The sequence below is a fragment of the Sander vitreus genome, unplaced genomic scaffold, assembly GCF_031162955.1.
Source record: "Sander vitreus isolate 19-12246 unplaced genomic scaffold, sanVit1 ctg589_0, whole genome shotgun sequence".
NCBI lineage: Eukaryota > Metazoa > Chordata > Actinopteri > Perciformes > Percidae > Sander > Sander vitreus.
Window position 1 is genome coordinate 3,975 of NW_027595681.1, and position 13,661 is coordinate 17,635.

At 42.7% G+C, this 13,661-nt stretch overlaps 1 protein-coding gene across 1 annotated transcript; it reads right to left on the reverse strand.

The window, feature by feature from the left end:
- Positions 1 to 1,764: 1,764 nt before the first annotated feature.
- klhl20 (kelch-like family member 20) lies at positions 1,765 to 12,860 on the reverse strand. Its single transcript, XM_078245557.1, has 14 exons — positions 12,752 to 12,860; positions 11,751 to 11,813; positions 10,490 to 10,747; positions 10,223 to 10,331; positions 9,486 to 9,692; positions 7,881 to 8,039; positions 7,284 to 7,378; positions 6,904 to 7,019; positions 6,153 to 6,336; positions 5,907 to 6,050; positions 4,982 to 5,115; positions 3,854 to 4,062; positions 3,360 to 3,466; positions 1,765 to 2,917 (listed from the first exon to the last, which is right to left on the reverse strand). Exons 2-14 carry the CDS (start codon positions 11,771 to 11,773, stop codon positions 2,833 to 2,835), a joined length of 1,830 nt encoding a protein of 609 aa, XP_078101683.1. The 5' UTR covers positions 11,774 to 11,813; positions 12,752 to 12,860; the 3' UTR covers positions 1,765 to 2,832.
- Positions 12,861 to 13,661: the final 801 nt, after the last annotated feature.

The window sequence follows — 13,661 nt, forward strand, 5'->3', positions numbered from 1 at the left end:
AACTGCAGTGGGGATCTTTTGATTATCCGTATCAGTGCTGCACTATAAGTGTCCTCCAGCAGGTGGTGCCGTTACACTGTTGTATGAGGACATACAAAAACTAAAACTGTGGGAAGTGAGAATACAGAACAAAAAGGCCCAGTGTGTCCTAAACCCCATGATTGTGTAAACAAAAGCTAAAATGAAAAATCACTGACTACTACGTAAGTTGTTACTTTATTAATGCATATAACAGTTAAGAATGAAATCAACGCGGCCCGTTCTTTTAACAACAAACTGGGATACATACTGTTTACTACTGCATTGGTCGTAGTCTACTGGCATGAACAATTTCTCCCCAACTTCTTCTGTTCAGTCTGTTGCAGGACTGACTTTGATGCTATACTGTACGTGTTAAGCGTGTAACAGAAATTCCATTACAGAGGCTGGGTTTAATTGGCCTCCATTTAAATGAGAAAACGCCTCACTGATTTGTGTTATCGGATGTTATGGAAGTTAGTTATAAAAAAAAAATTAAAAATAAATAAATAAAAAAAACAGAACTCTTCAGGTTTTGTATACTCCAAAACAGCCTTTGGCAAGAAAATGCCGTCCTTTTATTATAATAATAATAATAAATGAGAACAGTTTCTATTAACATTTCTGAACTGAGCTTGGGCCTTTGTGCTGCCTAGGCTGTGGTAAATCTGTCGCCTAGAGGTGATCAGCATCTTAAAAGGAATGGCTGAAAATAGCTTCAGTTCTGACAGAAGATATTTAAAACGTTTATCCAACTGTTATTGTGACACTGAACTTAATTATTGTGTCATGGGCTTGAGACTTGCTTGCCATGTTCAACCAGGCTATGCCCCTGGCAGTTGCATTGAAAATAAAACGTGTCTTTTCTAAATGGACTCTGGTAAAGGAAGTGTACTTGATGCATTACGTGAAATTAGCTTTAAAACGTAAGTGATGAAATTTTGTCAACAAATCCCATGTGCAGGCCCAAGTATTGTGTGTGCATTAAAGCCTGATATAATTACCCCATAGGAATTACCCCAGACAGGGCCGGAAAGCTAGAAAGTACTTGGAGACAGACTAACACATTGTTGGTTGTAGTCTTTTTTTGAGATTTGTTGAATATGGCAAACAAACATAGAATATGGCCAGCATTATCCTTTAAAGCTCCTACACTATTTAAGGTAAAGGTAAAGCTGACCACATGCTATCAGATGCAGTACAGGACACAGTTAGGCCCCGATCAGACAGCGTGTTTAAGCAGCCTGGGGCGGCTTTTTGTAATGTTTGAGTTAGGGGTGAAGGATCTTGCTCGCCGTTTTTGCATGGCTGAGCGCCTCGCGTTTTTGCAGGTGGGACCTGAATGCCTCGAGTAAAAATAACCAACTTCAACTCCGAGTGGAAAAGCTCTTTCACTTCCCAGCAAAATAACGGTTGGCTGAGGACGGGTGATTTTGACGGTTGCATAGCAAGAATAACAAATCTGATCGGTGGCGTCTTTAACAAAAAAGGCAGTGTGGTGCGCCTCACATTTTGCAACTTGCAAACGCGCTCTGTCTGATCATGGCCTTAAGGTTTCAGTATGCTTCAAAATAAGTGCTTGTCTGATCATCTCAAAGGGTCTAAAACCCCCTTTTCGTAGCAGAACCCAGGGGACAATTTTCTTGAACTTTCTGAAAACGAGAATACAACAATCACACCATTATTACACAACGGTTGGCCCGGTGTGTGGACGTGTGAAACTAGGCAGGGTTTGACCTTTAAAGCTTCTCCTGTCTTTACAATGCAATGTTAGAGCGTAAAACTGTATGCAACACCATGAACGCCTTTCTGAAAATGCACACTGACATACGCAAAAAAAACAGCAACACCATTGGATGACTCTGGTGTCTAAGTCCTTTCCACTGAAGGGTTAAGGTGATCCTTTAAAACACACTGTCAGCATCTGAAGTGAAATCTTGAAAAACCCAACGTCACAAACAGCCACAGTAACCTCCTGTAAACTGCAGCGGCAGAGCCTCATCCAACGACAGTAAGTTTGGGAGAAAATCCTTCTCATCCTTCTAATGCTACCAATCTTGCCTAGTAAAATAAATTCAGTTTGCCCTATCTAGGTATCTACTTTCAGAAGATAACTGCCTGACAGCTTTCCACTGCCTAATGCTACAAATGAGGCCCAGAGACGCGACAGCCACAGCTGAGATGTATGTAAAAAGCGAGAGAGTGGATTTTCCTCCGACAGTCAGAATGCAATGTTGTGTCTCCAGGAAATAATCAATCTTACACAATGAACAGAAGGTTTGCTGGTCCCCTGGCTGTTTTTTGTTGGTTTGTTTTTTACTTATTGAGGGCGGTGGTCAGTAACCAGAATTTGGGGTTCTGGCATTTTAACACAAGGGAAGGTGATAGAGGCTTTCACAGTTGGACAGACTGAAAAAAAGCATCTTCCAACAAATGTAAGCTGATCTCCCTCAGCAGCAATATGGTCGAGTTGAGTTCCGTCACACATGCCGAATCAAATGTCCCGGACCGAGAGGCTTGGAGGGTGAAAACTTGGTGAGGTCATTAGTAGACCTCTGCTCTCAGTGCACTTCATGGAGACCGTGGTCAGTCAATGAGGACAACCAGGGTATTCCAAAAGGTAATGTCCTCACAGTGGGGCTGGGGATGAACTAGTGTTCAAAGTTTCCTCTTTCCGCCTTGTGTCCCCGCGTGTTTTTCTCATGCTCGCATGAATTACAGCGTCTCTTTTGGAGGCACAAGAGTTGGTGAAGAGGCATCCATTGCAACATGATGAGAAGTGTGTGAGGGGGTGGGGGGGAGGGGATATTGGTGTTACCATATGTGGGATTCACAGTGAGTCATTTTAATGACGCCCACCCCCCCACCTAGCCGGCGGTAGTTCATTCCTCCGTACAACCTGAAAAGAGAGTCAAATGGTGAGGTTCTGAAGAGCGAGATCAACAGAAGGGGCAACTGAATAGATGACTGTATCATCTGCATAGAGATGAACTGAGCTGTTCCTAACATAAGAATTAAAATCATTAATAAATATAGTTCATAAAAGAGGCCCCAAAACAGACCCATGAGGAACCTTTTCACAGATATTCAGAAAAACTGATTGATAACCATCAGCCACAACAGCTTGAGATCTACCAGATAAATAATTCTCAACCCACATACAGAAAAAGAACACATAAAAGAAAAAATCGTTAATGGCGCTCAATATCTGTAGAGCATTTACTATGATCTCTGATCTTGACTTACTACTGGTATTGCAGAGTTGTTTTGCTTTATTCTTTTCACAATTGTATTTAGTAACTGTTTTTTGTAACCTCATTATTTCACATGGTGCCACTTACCTCCATGTGTTTGCGTCAGGGTCGTAGACTTCTATAGTTTTTAGATACGTCGTCCCATCGAAGCCTCCCACTGCCATCAGCTGACCATTTACTACAGCCAAGCCCACCTACACACACACACACACACACACACACTTCAGCCTTGAACACAGCCTTTTTTTAAGGCTTTGTCCTTTATTAGAGCACCTGAAGAGAGACAGGAAATGGGGGAGAGAGAGAGAGGGGATGACACACAGCAAAGGGCCTCGAGTCGGATTCGAACCCAGGCCGCTGCGAAGAACAATGCCAACATTGGGCGCACGCTCTACCGTGTGAGCTACAGGTCACCCCAGAACACAGCATTTCTGTAATGTAATGTTTTTGTAATAAATCCTTTTACGAATTAAATGCAGTCTATCTCATTATTGACATATGAATCCGATGCAATAACTAAAACTATGCAAGAACAAGCCTCATATCCTAACTGCACAAAATCCCAACGCACACACACTCACCCCGCTCCGTCTGGACGTCATGGCCACTACAGGAGACCACTGGTTTGTCCTGGGGTTGTATCGCTCAGCGCTGCTCAGCTCTGTGGTGTCGTCTCTCCCCCCGACAGAGTAAATCATGTCCTGGTAGACGGCACAGCCGAGGTGCTTTCTCCTGGTTCCCATCGGAGACACCGTGTGCCAGCGGTTCTCTTGAGGGTTGTAGCGTTCCACTGAGAAGAAGAAAACAAGGAGAAAGACGTCAGATGACAGCAAAAAAGAAAAGGATTGCAGGGAACATGTTGACAACGAACCAACAATGTAGTGGACAGACAGCTTGAGATAGAGCTGAGGTTACTTCCTGTAAAATAACAGGTAGTGAGGTCATACTGCACTTTAAAGCAGATTAACTATTCCAAACAATAAAACTACCCATTTTGATACCAACTAATATACCTTTGTTAGTTTTAAATTGATGGTCTTGACTGCATTCACAAGGCATCGCATGGAATTAAGAAGCAGCACGTTGTTCAAGCACCCATCTGTGGACTCGTTCCTCCAGCTCTGGCCATCTTGCTTTCAGCCCGCGATTAGCTTCCTTTGTTTTCTTCATTGCAGTAAGAGTAACCTCTGCTTTTCGCCAGTCCCTCACAAGTTTCTCACTCACTCCAAACTTACTTTCTGCTGCTCGATTACTGTTTTCGGTCGCATATTTTAATACCTGCAGTTTGTAATCTGCACAATAGGATTTTCTTTTTGGGGGCATTTTGTTTGTGTTCAGTCTTTCTCAGTTGTCTTTAAGGTAATGTTTGAGTACATTTTTTTCAGGGGTACAGGAGCAGCATATAGTTGTCACAAGCCTAGAGCGCCCTCACGCGGCTGTAGACGGTAAGGTTTACTCCTTGGTTCATGTCAGTCAGTATGAATTAACATTTAAAAACATGTTTTTTTTTATATATATTTTGATAGTCCGGAAAATACGGTAGTGTCTTTTTTGTGTGGGTTCACTCTGTTGTGCATATAAACATTAACATTACACACAATTCCAACAGGTTTCTACCTGATGCCACCTCTCCTCTCATTCCTTACCCACTCTTGTCAAGGCTCTGGGTTAATTTAAGATTGCACTTATCACACGACTCAGTACCATACCTGTATTTAATGGTGATGTCCCATCAGACCCTCCTACAGCGTACAGGAAGCCCCCCAGCACAGCCACAGCTACACCCAGTCGCCTGGTGCTCATGGAGGCCACACGAGTCCATTTGTTCTCCTTAGGATCATACCTAAAGCATAAGAAGGACGCCATTCTATTACTAGGATACGGACTAGACATTTGTTTTTCAGTAACGTTCAGAACTTTTCTTGGGTCCATGTAAATATAGGCAAGTCGATGTGGGCGTGGCCAAGAGTGGAACTAAGAATTAAATCCGATTGGTCGAAATGCTGAAATTGATTACAATGTTTTAGCATGTTTCCAGCCTTTTAGGTTTTTTACGCTGCTTACAACTCAGTTCAGCATCAGATCGAAAACAAAAAAAGATGGTGTTTTTAAAAAGCGTTCATAAAAAAAATGATTTGTGGGAGTTGCTCACAGAAACCTTGAACATTTTGGGTTGACTGAACTAAACTGAACGACACAGCATTGGGTGATAGCTTATATTATATGTCCCAATATTATTATTTTTTTAATTACCACATTTTACTGTAAACTGCTAAGAGTACAATAGTTTTGTGTGGGTATCTGGCTGTGTATGGTGTGTGGGAGCTGCGCTTGTCCTTATTTTTATAAGGACAAGCAACGCTATAGAGTTTGAGAGGGGTGACGTGTTAATGGCCCGTCAGCAATAACAAAGGATACAGAAGCTCTTGGGGGTAGGACTTAGCAGTTATAGTACCCCTAAAATGCCTGGCGGCGTGGCAGTGCAAGTGTTAACATTCCTAGTGTCTGGGTATGAACTTCGGGGATGAGGATAAGAGATATAAACAGACTGAACTACCACGAAAAACAAACACTCACTGATATAAGATGGTTATATGAACAGTTTATCACAGACACAAGAGTTTGGACAGATACCTTTCTACAATGTTGAGACAGGAAACCCCATCCTGTCCCCCGACAGCATACAGATAACCACCGAGGACAGCCACTCCTACACTGGTGCGACAAGTGCTAGTGGGGGCCACATCACTGCTCCACTGATTGGTCTTAGGATCATATCTGGACAGGAGAGATGGAATAAAGAGAAATGACCCTACAAGTTTACGTCTAGATCCGACTATCCGGACGAAGCATCGCGCGACCGTGACCCCTCCCCCCCACCTCTCCACAGAGTTGAGGTACGACGAGCCGTCGTGACCTCCCACCGCATACAGCAAGTCATCCAGAACACTGACGCCGACGCCACATCGCCGTTTACTCATCGACGCCACCATCCGCCACTCGTTGGTCTGGGGATCGTAACGCTCCACGCTGGAGATGGCGTCACCGCTGCACCAACCACCAACTACAGGACAAGGAGACGAGAGTACACAGAATTAAATTAACATGATGCAGGCGAGTCATTTCGTTCTGCAAGATACACTTTTTACAATCCTCCACACTGGTAGTGTCCTCTGCAGAAGTCTACATACGTCTCTATATTTGATGCAAGGGAAACCCTGGTTGTAATTTATTTGGGTGGGTGTGTGTGTGTGTGACGATTTTTAAAAATTGAAAATTCTTTTCCCTAGAATCGATTTTTTTCCCCTCTTCTTTTACCAATTATTCACATAAACATTTTGCTCATACAGTACCGCTGACATCTTATCAGTTTCCAGCCAAACTGACTGAAAGACTGACTGTATGGCATGTCATGTGCATTCTTCATAGAAAACAATTAGTTTTCATTAGATACAGTGTCTCTAGAAGTGCATTATTCAACTTTTGTTTGTGTTAAATAAGGAAAATAAAATCTCAATACTATCGAATTGCAATACAAATCGAATCGGCACCCATGTATCGTGAGAGAATCAAATCGGGACAAAGGCATAATGTCCCAGCCCTGTAATGGATTGCCTAAAAAGACACTGACCTGCAAAGAGTACCTCTCCACAGCGGATGGGTTTCCTCGGCCGGGTTCTGGGGCCCTGCATCAGTGGCCTCTCCTGCGGCAGCAGCAGGTAATTCTTCGCCTCATCAACCAGGTCTCTGAAAACAAATCAAGGTTACATATCGTCACCGTACCACCCTCATTGTATTAAATGGAGGTAGAAGAGGTTTCTCCCCTTTCAGCATTTTTCAACCTGAATTATTTTGTGAAGTTCAGAATTTAGAAGAAAAACGTTCATAGGATGTTACCGTCTGGCAATTTAAAGAATTCCACCAAATTACTGGCTCCAGATCGGCACCAGCTGCATTTTCCCACAAAAGCGTCGAAATGGTAGAAAAAAAACAAAAACAAACAGCACTCGCCTGCACTCCTCGTCACTCTTAATAAGAGGGTCGGACCCAACGGTGCCCACCAGGAACTTGGGGCTGAGCAGCGGGAGACGGACATGCTGCAGGACCTTCACAACACAGAACACAGATCAGTCAGTTCTTAAGTGTTGTAACGCTGAGGGAATGGGACTGGAATGTACACCAATAACTAGGGCTGCACAAATATTAGCAATTGTATCCAAATCGCAACATGGACTAGTGCAATATCAAAATCGCAGGGGGGTGCGCAACATTTGTTAAAAGGCAAAATAAGTATCAATGAGTACCATTCTGAATTAGGTTGTGTGGTGCTGCAGAGACATCCCGGCCTACAAATCTCATCACACAGACTAAAGAAAAAAAATCGTTTTCTGGTACAGATCCTAGCAAAAAAAAAAAAATCACTTTTTTTTCAATAAAAACAAGAATAATTTGACAAAAATTATCATTCTCTCCAATATCGTTCATCATATAGCAATATCAGTCAAAATAATCGCAATAAGATATGTCCCTCATAACGTGCAGCCCTAAAACCATACAGCCAACACAGCCAGTTAACTGTTGTGATAGGACATTTCTTCAGCCATTAACCTGGGGTAGCTGTGGTCTGCGTTCCTGGATGCTGTATTTCACCCAGGCCATCACAGCGTTAAAAACCTGCTCCTCGCTCCGCACATTGAGCTCATCGCTGGAAATGATGTCAATCAACTGGTTGGCAGGCAGCAGCATGAACTCCTCACTTTCCATTACCTAAGACAACAGAGTAGAGCAGACAGTCAAGCAGCTGTGCCACAAAGAGAGAACGGTTCATTTCAATTCTCCTCAATGATTATTTGTTGGGCATTTTAGGCCTTTATTTGTATAGGACAGCTGAGGACATGAAAGGGGAGAGAGAGGGGGAATGACATGCAGCCGCTGCATCGAGGAGTAAACCTCTATATATGGGCGCCTGCTCTACCAGGTGAGCTACCCAGGCACCCAACAATTCAACTACTCCTTTATGGTTTCGGTTGCTGCCTGTTTCATTGCTGGTTCTGTAATGGTTTGCTTGCTTATCTGGACATTTCTTGTATTGCCATGGGGTGCTGCTGGTGTAACGTATATTGTGCATGTCCTGGAAAAACTCAATAAAGAGATTTGAAAAAAAGAAAAAAGAAAAGTGCAGTGAAGATAGGTCTTCTAAATGTGATGTTGTGACAGCTTTCCTCTTCCTCTGGCTTGGAAAAAAACTAGGTAAACACGATGGAGAAACAAACCAACTGAGCTATGAGCGTGTGACATACTTTCCTGCTGATGACATTACGTAAAATGTAAACGCAGACACATGCTTGATTTCATGCTTTCCATAGGAAGCATTTAGGGAAAGTATCCATAGTAATTGCACATTTTCCTTACCAGATGTAAGAGTTTTTGACTGTTTTTACACATGCGTGTGTGCACAACGAAGACTAAAAGACAAGGAGAGTAAAGCTCTGACAGTAGTGTGGCAGGATAAAGGGAACTATGACTCATAGCTGTGCATTTTTGTATCAAAATAACTTGCAGTCTGACTAAAACTGAAATATGTAAATCTGAATAGCTTTGCTTGCACAGCTTAACAACGATTACTACGGACATGTAAATGGTTAGGCAGAGCATTTTCTTTTCTGCACCTTCAGTCTAAATTTACCAGGGGTGGGGGGAAAAACGATTCTGGTTATTGGTCATTTAAAAGCAGGCTTGGCGACAACGAAGGCTTCGCTGCCGGATGTTACCGGCCTCGCTACCCCATCTACAACTGTGCACACGTGTCTAAAGCACTTCTCGTGTCAGTGGACGCGCTACATATCTTCCGGCGGTGCAACATAAACTCAATCTTCAGTAACGCTGGTGAAAATAATAAATAAATAAATAGGTTGGGTAACCTTCCAGTTCACACACCTCTTTTATGTGTTACTACTATTGTAGATAATGGAAGTAAATGAATGTGGTTATTTTAATTGTGGATCATAACAAACACGTTTGAAAAGTACCAAGTAGTCACACAGCGAGAAGAAATAAATCATGCATAGAAATAAAATAAGGTGCCTTAAAGATTCACACTCACGCTCCTAAAATGTACCCACGTCATTTTTGTAACATATAGTACAACATATGACTTTTAAGAACTCTAAAAAGGGACTACGGACAGTTATTCCGATGTATCCATGTTCTTACCTCCTGAAAGTTGTGCTGGGTGAACTTGTCTGCAATGCGCAGCAGCTCGCGGCAGGAGTGTGTGTCTGCGAAGGCCCTGATGCCCAGACAGTTGGAGGGATCCAGCTGCCTCTTGAGGAACTCGCAGCAGGCCTCCTGGATCTCAGCCAGCTGGAGAAGGCAGGCCGCAGGGAGCAGCGTCTGGACATTTCCCTCCTCTACTGTCACCTAGGAGCAGGGTCAGGACATCAGAGACGCTTCACATTGAGTTTGTCCACGAAGCTCCAATTCGTGAAGCAATTGAGCAAAGATTTGTCGAGCAGTGCGTCTCCCATCTGGGATGTGGAACCCTGCAGCTCTCTCCACCGGCCTCTCCTCACACAGACAGAGATTGTGAGGATGACCTGCTCCAGTCAGTCGCACCACATTCTTTGCATTTTTGATGACAGACCTTACTGTACTGTAGGGGATATACGGTGTCTTGGAAATGTGGTACTTTTTTTTTGGTCGTGGATTTATTTGTGCATATGACTGTTAAAATCTCTTAATTACATCCACTGTTGCAAGTCTTGTTCAGCGGGTTCTGCATGAGCACAGGCGGCCGTCATGTCCACACATTTGGCCGCTAGCAGATTTTTAGATATGGTGACCATCTGCACGCTTATGGTCAATAAACATGGAAATTTGTGTTACTACAAACAACGCACCACCAATCCTTAATGCCACATAGAAACACTGTCCACTGCCACTGTTGTTACCTGGGAGGTGTAGGCAAAGTCAATGAGCAGCTCCATGGCTCTCTCATCGATGTCGCGGATAACCACTTCTGTCTGCCTGCTCTCAGCCAGCTCTCCAGTGAACATCGCCCTGAAAACAGCATGGAAATCAAGAGATCTTATTGTTACAGCCAGCACTCAAAGTACTCCCCCTGCACATTGATGTCAATTCATTGGCCAGTGGATTCATTTCCAGATAGGTTTTCCTTTACCAGAGGTGAGTTGAATTGAATGTGTGTCTCCTTGTACCTGAAGTAGGGGCTGCAGGCAGACAGAATCACACGGTGAGCGTAGATCTTCTTGGCACCCACCACCAGCACCACATCACAGAGCTCACGGTGTTTTCTCAACAGGTTGATCACCTCCAGGGTCTGTCGGGGGTGTTTGTCCGAGACATAGGGCATGCGTGCAGGCTGGGGGACCCCTTCAGGGAGCTTGTTGGGGTCCCCCAGAGTACAGCGGCTGGTGATGTCCATTCCAGTGGTGTCTTGGCGTGCGCTGGTGACCCTAAACATGAACCAGATGGGCAATAATTAGACATTAAACCTTAAAAAGTTAAACTAAAATCCTGCATTACAAACTGGAGGTGTTGGGTATGAAAGAGGGCATTTACCAGGCAGGGAGGATCTAAAGAAAGACCCTATCTATTTGCATGATAGAAATTTTAGGACCGAGCCTTTTTGAAGCTTAATTCCTAATATGGATATAAATAAAATAAAAAAAAAATGGTGATCACTGCATCTGCTGCTTCCATTCTGACCATCCATTTTAATCTGAGGCACACGACTTTGTGAGAGTGCAATGCAAAATTGCTTGAGAAAACCCTTGAAAAGCTGTGGTTTGTAGAGTTGTATTGCTTTGAAAGGTGTCTCCACACATAGGGGACTGGCACCTGTGTTTACAACACATTAGCAGCGTCGCTAAAAATAACTTTCAACCCACATTAAACACCCATCACGGTTGTGACATTTAATCTAAGCAAAAAAAACATTCACAGTCAACAGTCTAGAGCAGGGGTCTTCAGCGTTTTTTAAGCCAAGGACCCCTAATCTGAAAGAGAGACAGAGCAGGGAGCCCCTACTACATATTTTATAAAATGAAGTCGCATATTAAACTGGGCTTACAATAACGTGTAGGGCGGCCAAAAGCCTTTATACGTATCTTTTTTTGCATAGAATCCTAAGCTATTAAAAAAGCCTAATAATTGTTTGCCTGATTTTATAAATCATGTTTTAATGTTAAACATACATGTGGCACAGTGAATCCTTAGTATGAACTGTATCTGTGGATAGCCTTAGTGACTATCTTACCTATGGGCCAGTAAGCCTATCAATAGTGGGGAGTTATATTTGCTAATAATATGTTGGACTGCATTGACTTTGAGGACCCCCTAGGGGTCCCTGACCCCCTGTTGAAGATCCCTGGTCTAGAGAGAGTCAATTGGAAACAATACCAACATATTTTTCAATCTGAAAATGATCATATAAAAGTGCCTTCATACCACACCTACCTGCGCATTGGCTTTGCGTCCATGCACTGAAGAACAATGTTTGGTCCCACACCTTGGGTTGACCTACCAAGACAACAAAACAAATCAGATTCTCTCTGTAGTCAGACTGTCTTCACCACAAATGTAACAGGAGTTAAAACAAATTTGAAAGTCAAAGCAACAGTGTTTGCCAAAGGATTAAATAGTGGAAAAACAGGAAGGCAAACCGATTAGTGTTGCACGGAATCAGCAAGACAGCGGGTCAGATGTTTACCTAGCTAGTTACTTTTGACATCAGCTTTGTGTCAAAATATCACCAATGTCAGTCCTTTCACTTCGTGTAACGTTAACGTTAATACACGGTCGTCTCCTGTGAGTGATTTGATTCAAGCTACATTCTTCGCATGATTAACAAGTAGTTAAGATAAGATAGCTAACTGTTTGTTGTTAGTAATCTCAGCAGTTTCAGCCGATAGACAGATCCGGATGCGAAGACAGTTAGCTAACGCTAGCTAGCTAGCTAACGTTAATCACAATTTCCTATGGTATGGTCAGATTTGGGCTCATGTGAGGTTTATCAATAGTTATGGCAAAACGTGCTTCCGAAAGAAATGTTTAATGCTCAAAACTATACAAATCAATGTCAGCTAACTTTGCTAGCTAGCTAGATGATCTACGGAGGATGTCGGTTAACGCTATGTGCTATTGCTAATGTTAACTCTCAGGTAACGTTAGGAATCCGCAGGCGATTCAAAACACAGCAAACGTAGACCATTAAAGGTAATTGATACAACCAAAGAAAACAAAATGTAACTAAATCTAAAGACATTCCCTTGTAAGCCAACATGTTTAGCTAGCTAGGGGGTCTGTGGCCGCTTGAGTCTGTCTCAGCATCAGGTCAAAAACCACAGATAACGTTAGCTAAATAAGTTAACGTCAGCTCTTCCCAAACTGCATGTGTTTACATTGTTATAAGTGACAACTATCTGACAAAAGGTAGACACATTTAAGACGGATTTTACCTTATATTTCCATTCCAAAGACAGAAAGTAGTCGCCCGGGTTGCTAATGTTTACAATTTAATGCCGTCGGCTAAACACTGGTCTACCTCTGCATTATGCGCATGCCAAATGCCAAGCGCCACTTCCGGACATAGTTTTTTTCAAAATAAAAGTACGAGATTACGTCATTGCATTATATGTACACAGCCTATAAGTTACACATTATTTTACAATTACACACGTGCAATTTATGAAATAATTAGATTAATATCAAGGAAATGTACAGAGTTTAGAGTTACACCAAGACATTACCTACATATCAAAGTGAGTCTTTGAGATTCCAGCATAGACTGTATAAAATAGGTTTCCAGTCTTATTCATTCATTTGCACTTGCTATCCACCAGGAAGCGCTGCAAGCCTTCAGTTTTGGAGCGATGTAAAGGTGGAAAATGTAATATTTGTAACTCTCTTCCCCTTGCCTTGAGGGAAAAGAGGAAAAACAGTTCATGTTTTGTGTCCACCATGGAAACAGTTGCCAGTCCTGCCAGGCTGTGTGTGTGATACAAAATAGTAGCTTATCAGTAGCCTATAACAGTATGGATGATAAACATACATTGTGAACTGTATGTTGAATAAATTACTTTTTATTGTATTTTATTTTGTGATACTGTGATAAATCCAATGAAGATTTCAAATGTCATGCTCTTCCACCCAACAGCTGCTGCTTAGAGTCAGTGATCAGAGATCCTCTTTGAAGTCAAAAGACTGACAGGTCATGGATGGCAAGTCTGATTCTTGTTTCCCTCTACAGGCTACAATGGAGCTTATCAACTCCTATTATGGCTCCTGTTCATCCAAATTTCTCCCATCCCCCAGGTCCCCATCAGACCTATCAAAGTGTCTGAGAGATGTCGTTCTGACTTCTTTCTG

What these genes read in the sequence shown, in the direction of transcription:
- klhl20 (XM_078245557.1), bottom strand. Translation starts at nt 11,773, where the DNA reads ATGGACGCAAAGCCAATGCGCAG. An exon ending in GACGCAAAGCCAATGCGCAG is followed by an intron (nt 10,748 to 11,750) that starts GTAGGTGTGGTA and finishes GTTCATGTTTAG; the next exon opens with GGTCACCAGCGCACGCCAAG. An exon ending in TGGAGAGGTACTCTTTGCAG is followed by an intron (nt 6,337 to 6,903) that starts GTCAGTGTCTTT and finishes CTTGTCCTGTAG; the next exon opens with TTGGTGGTTGGTGCAGCGGT.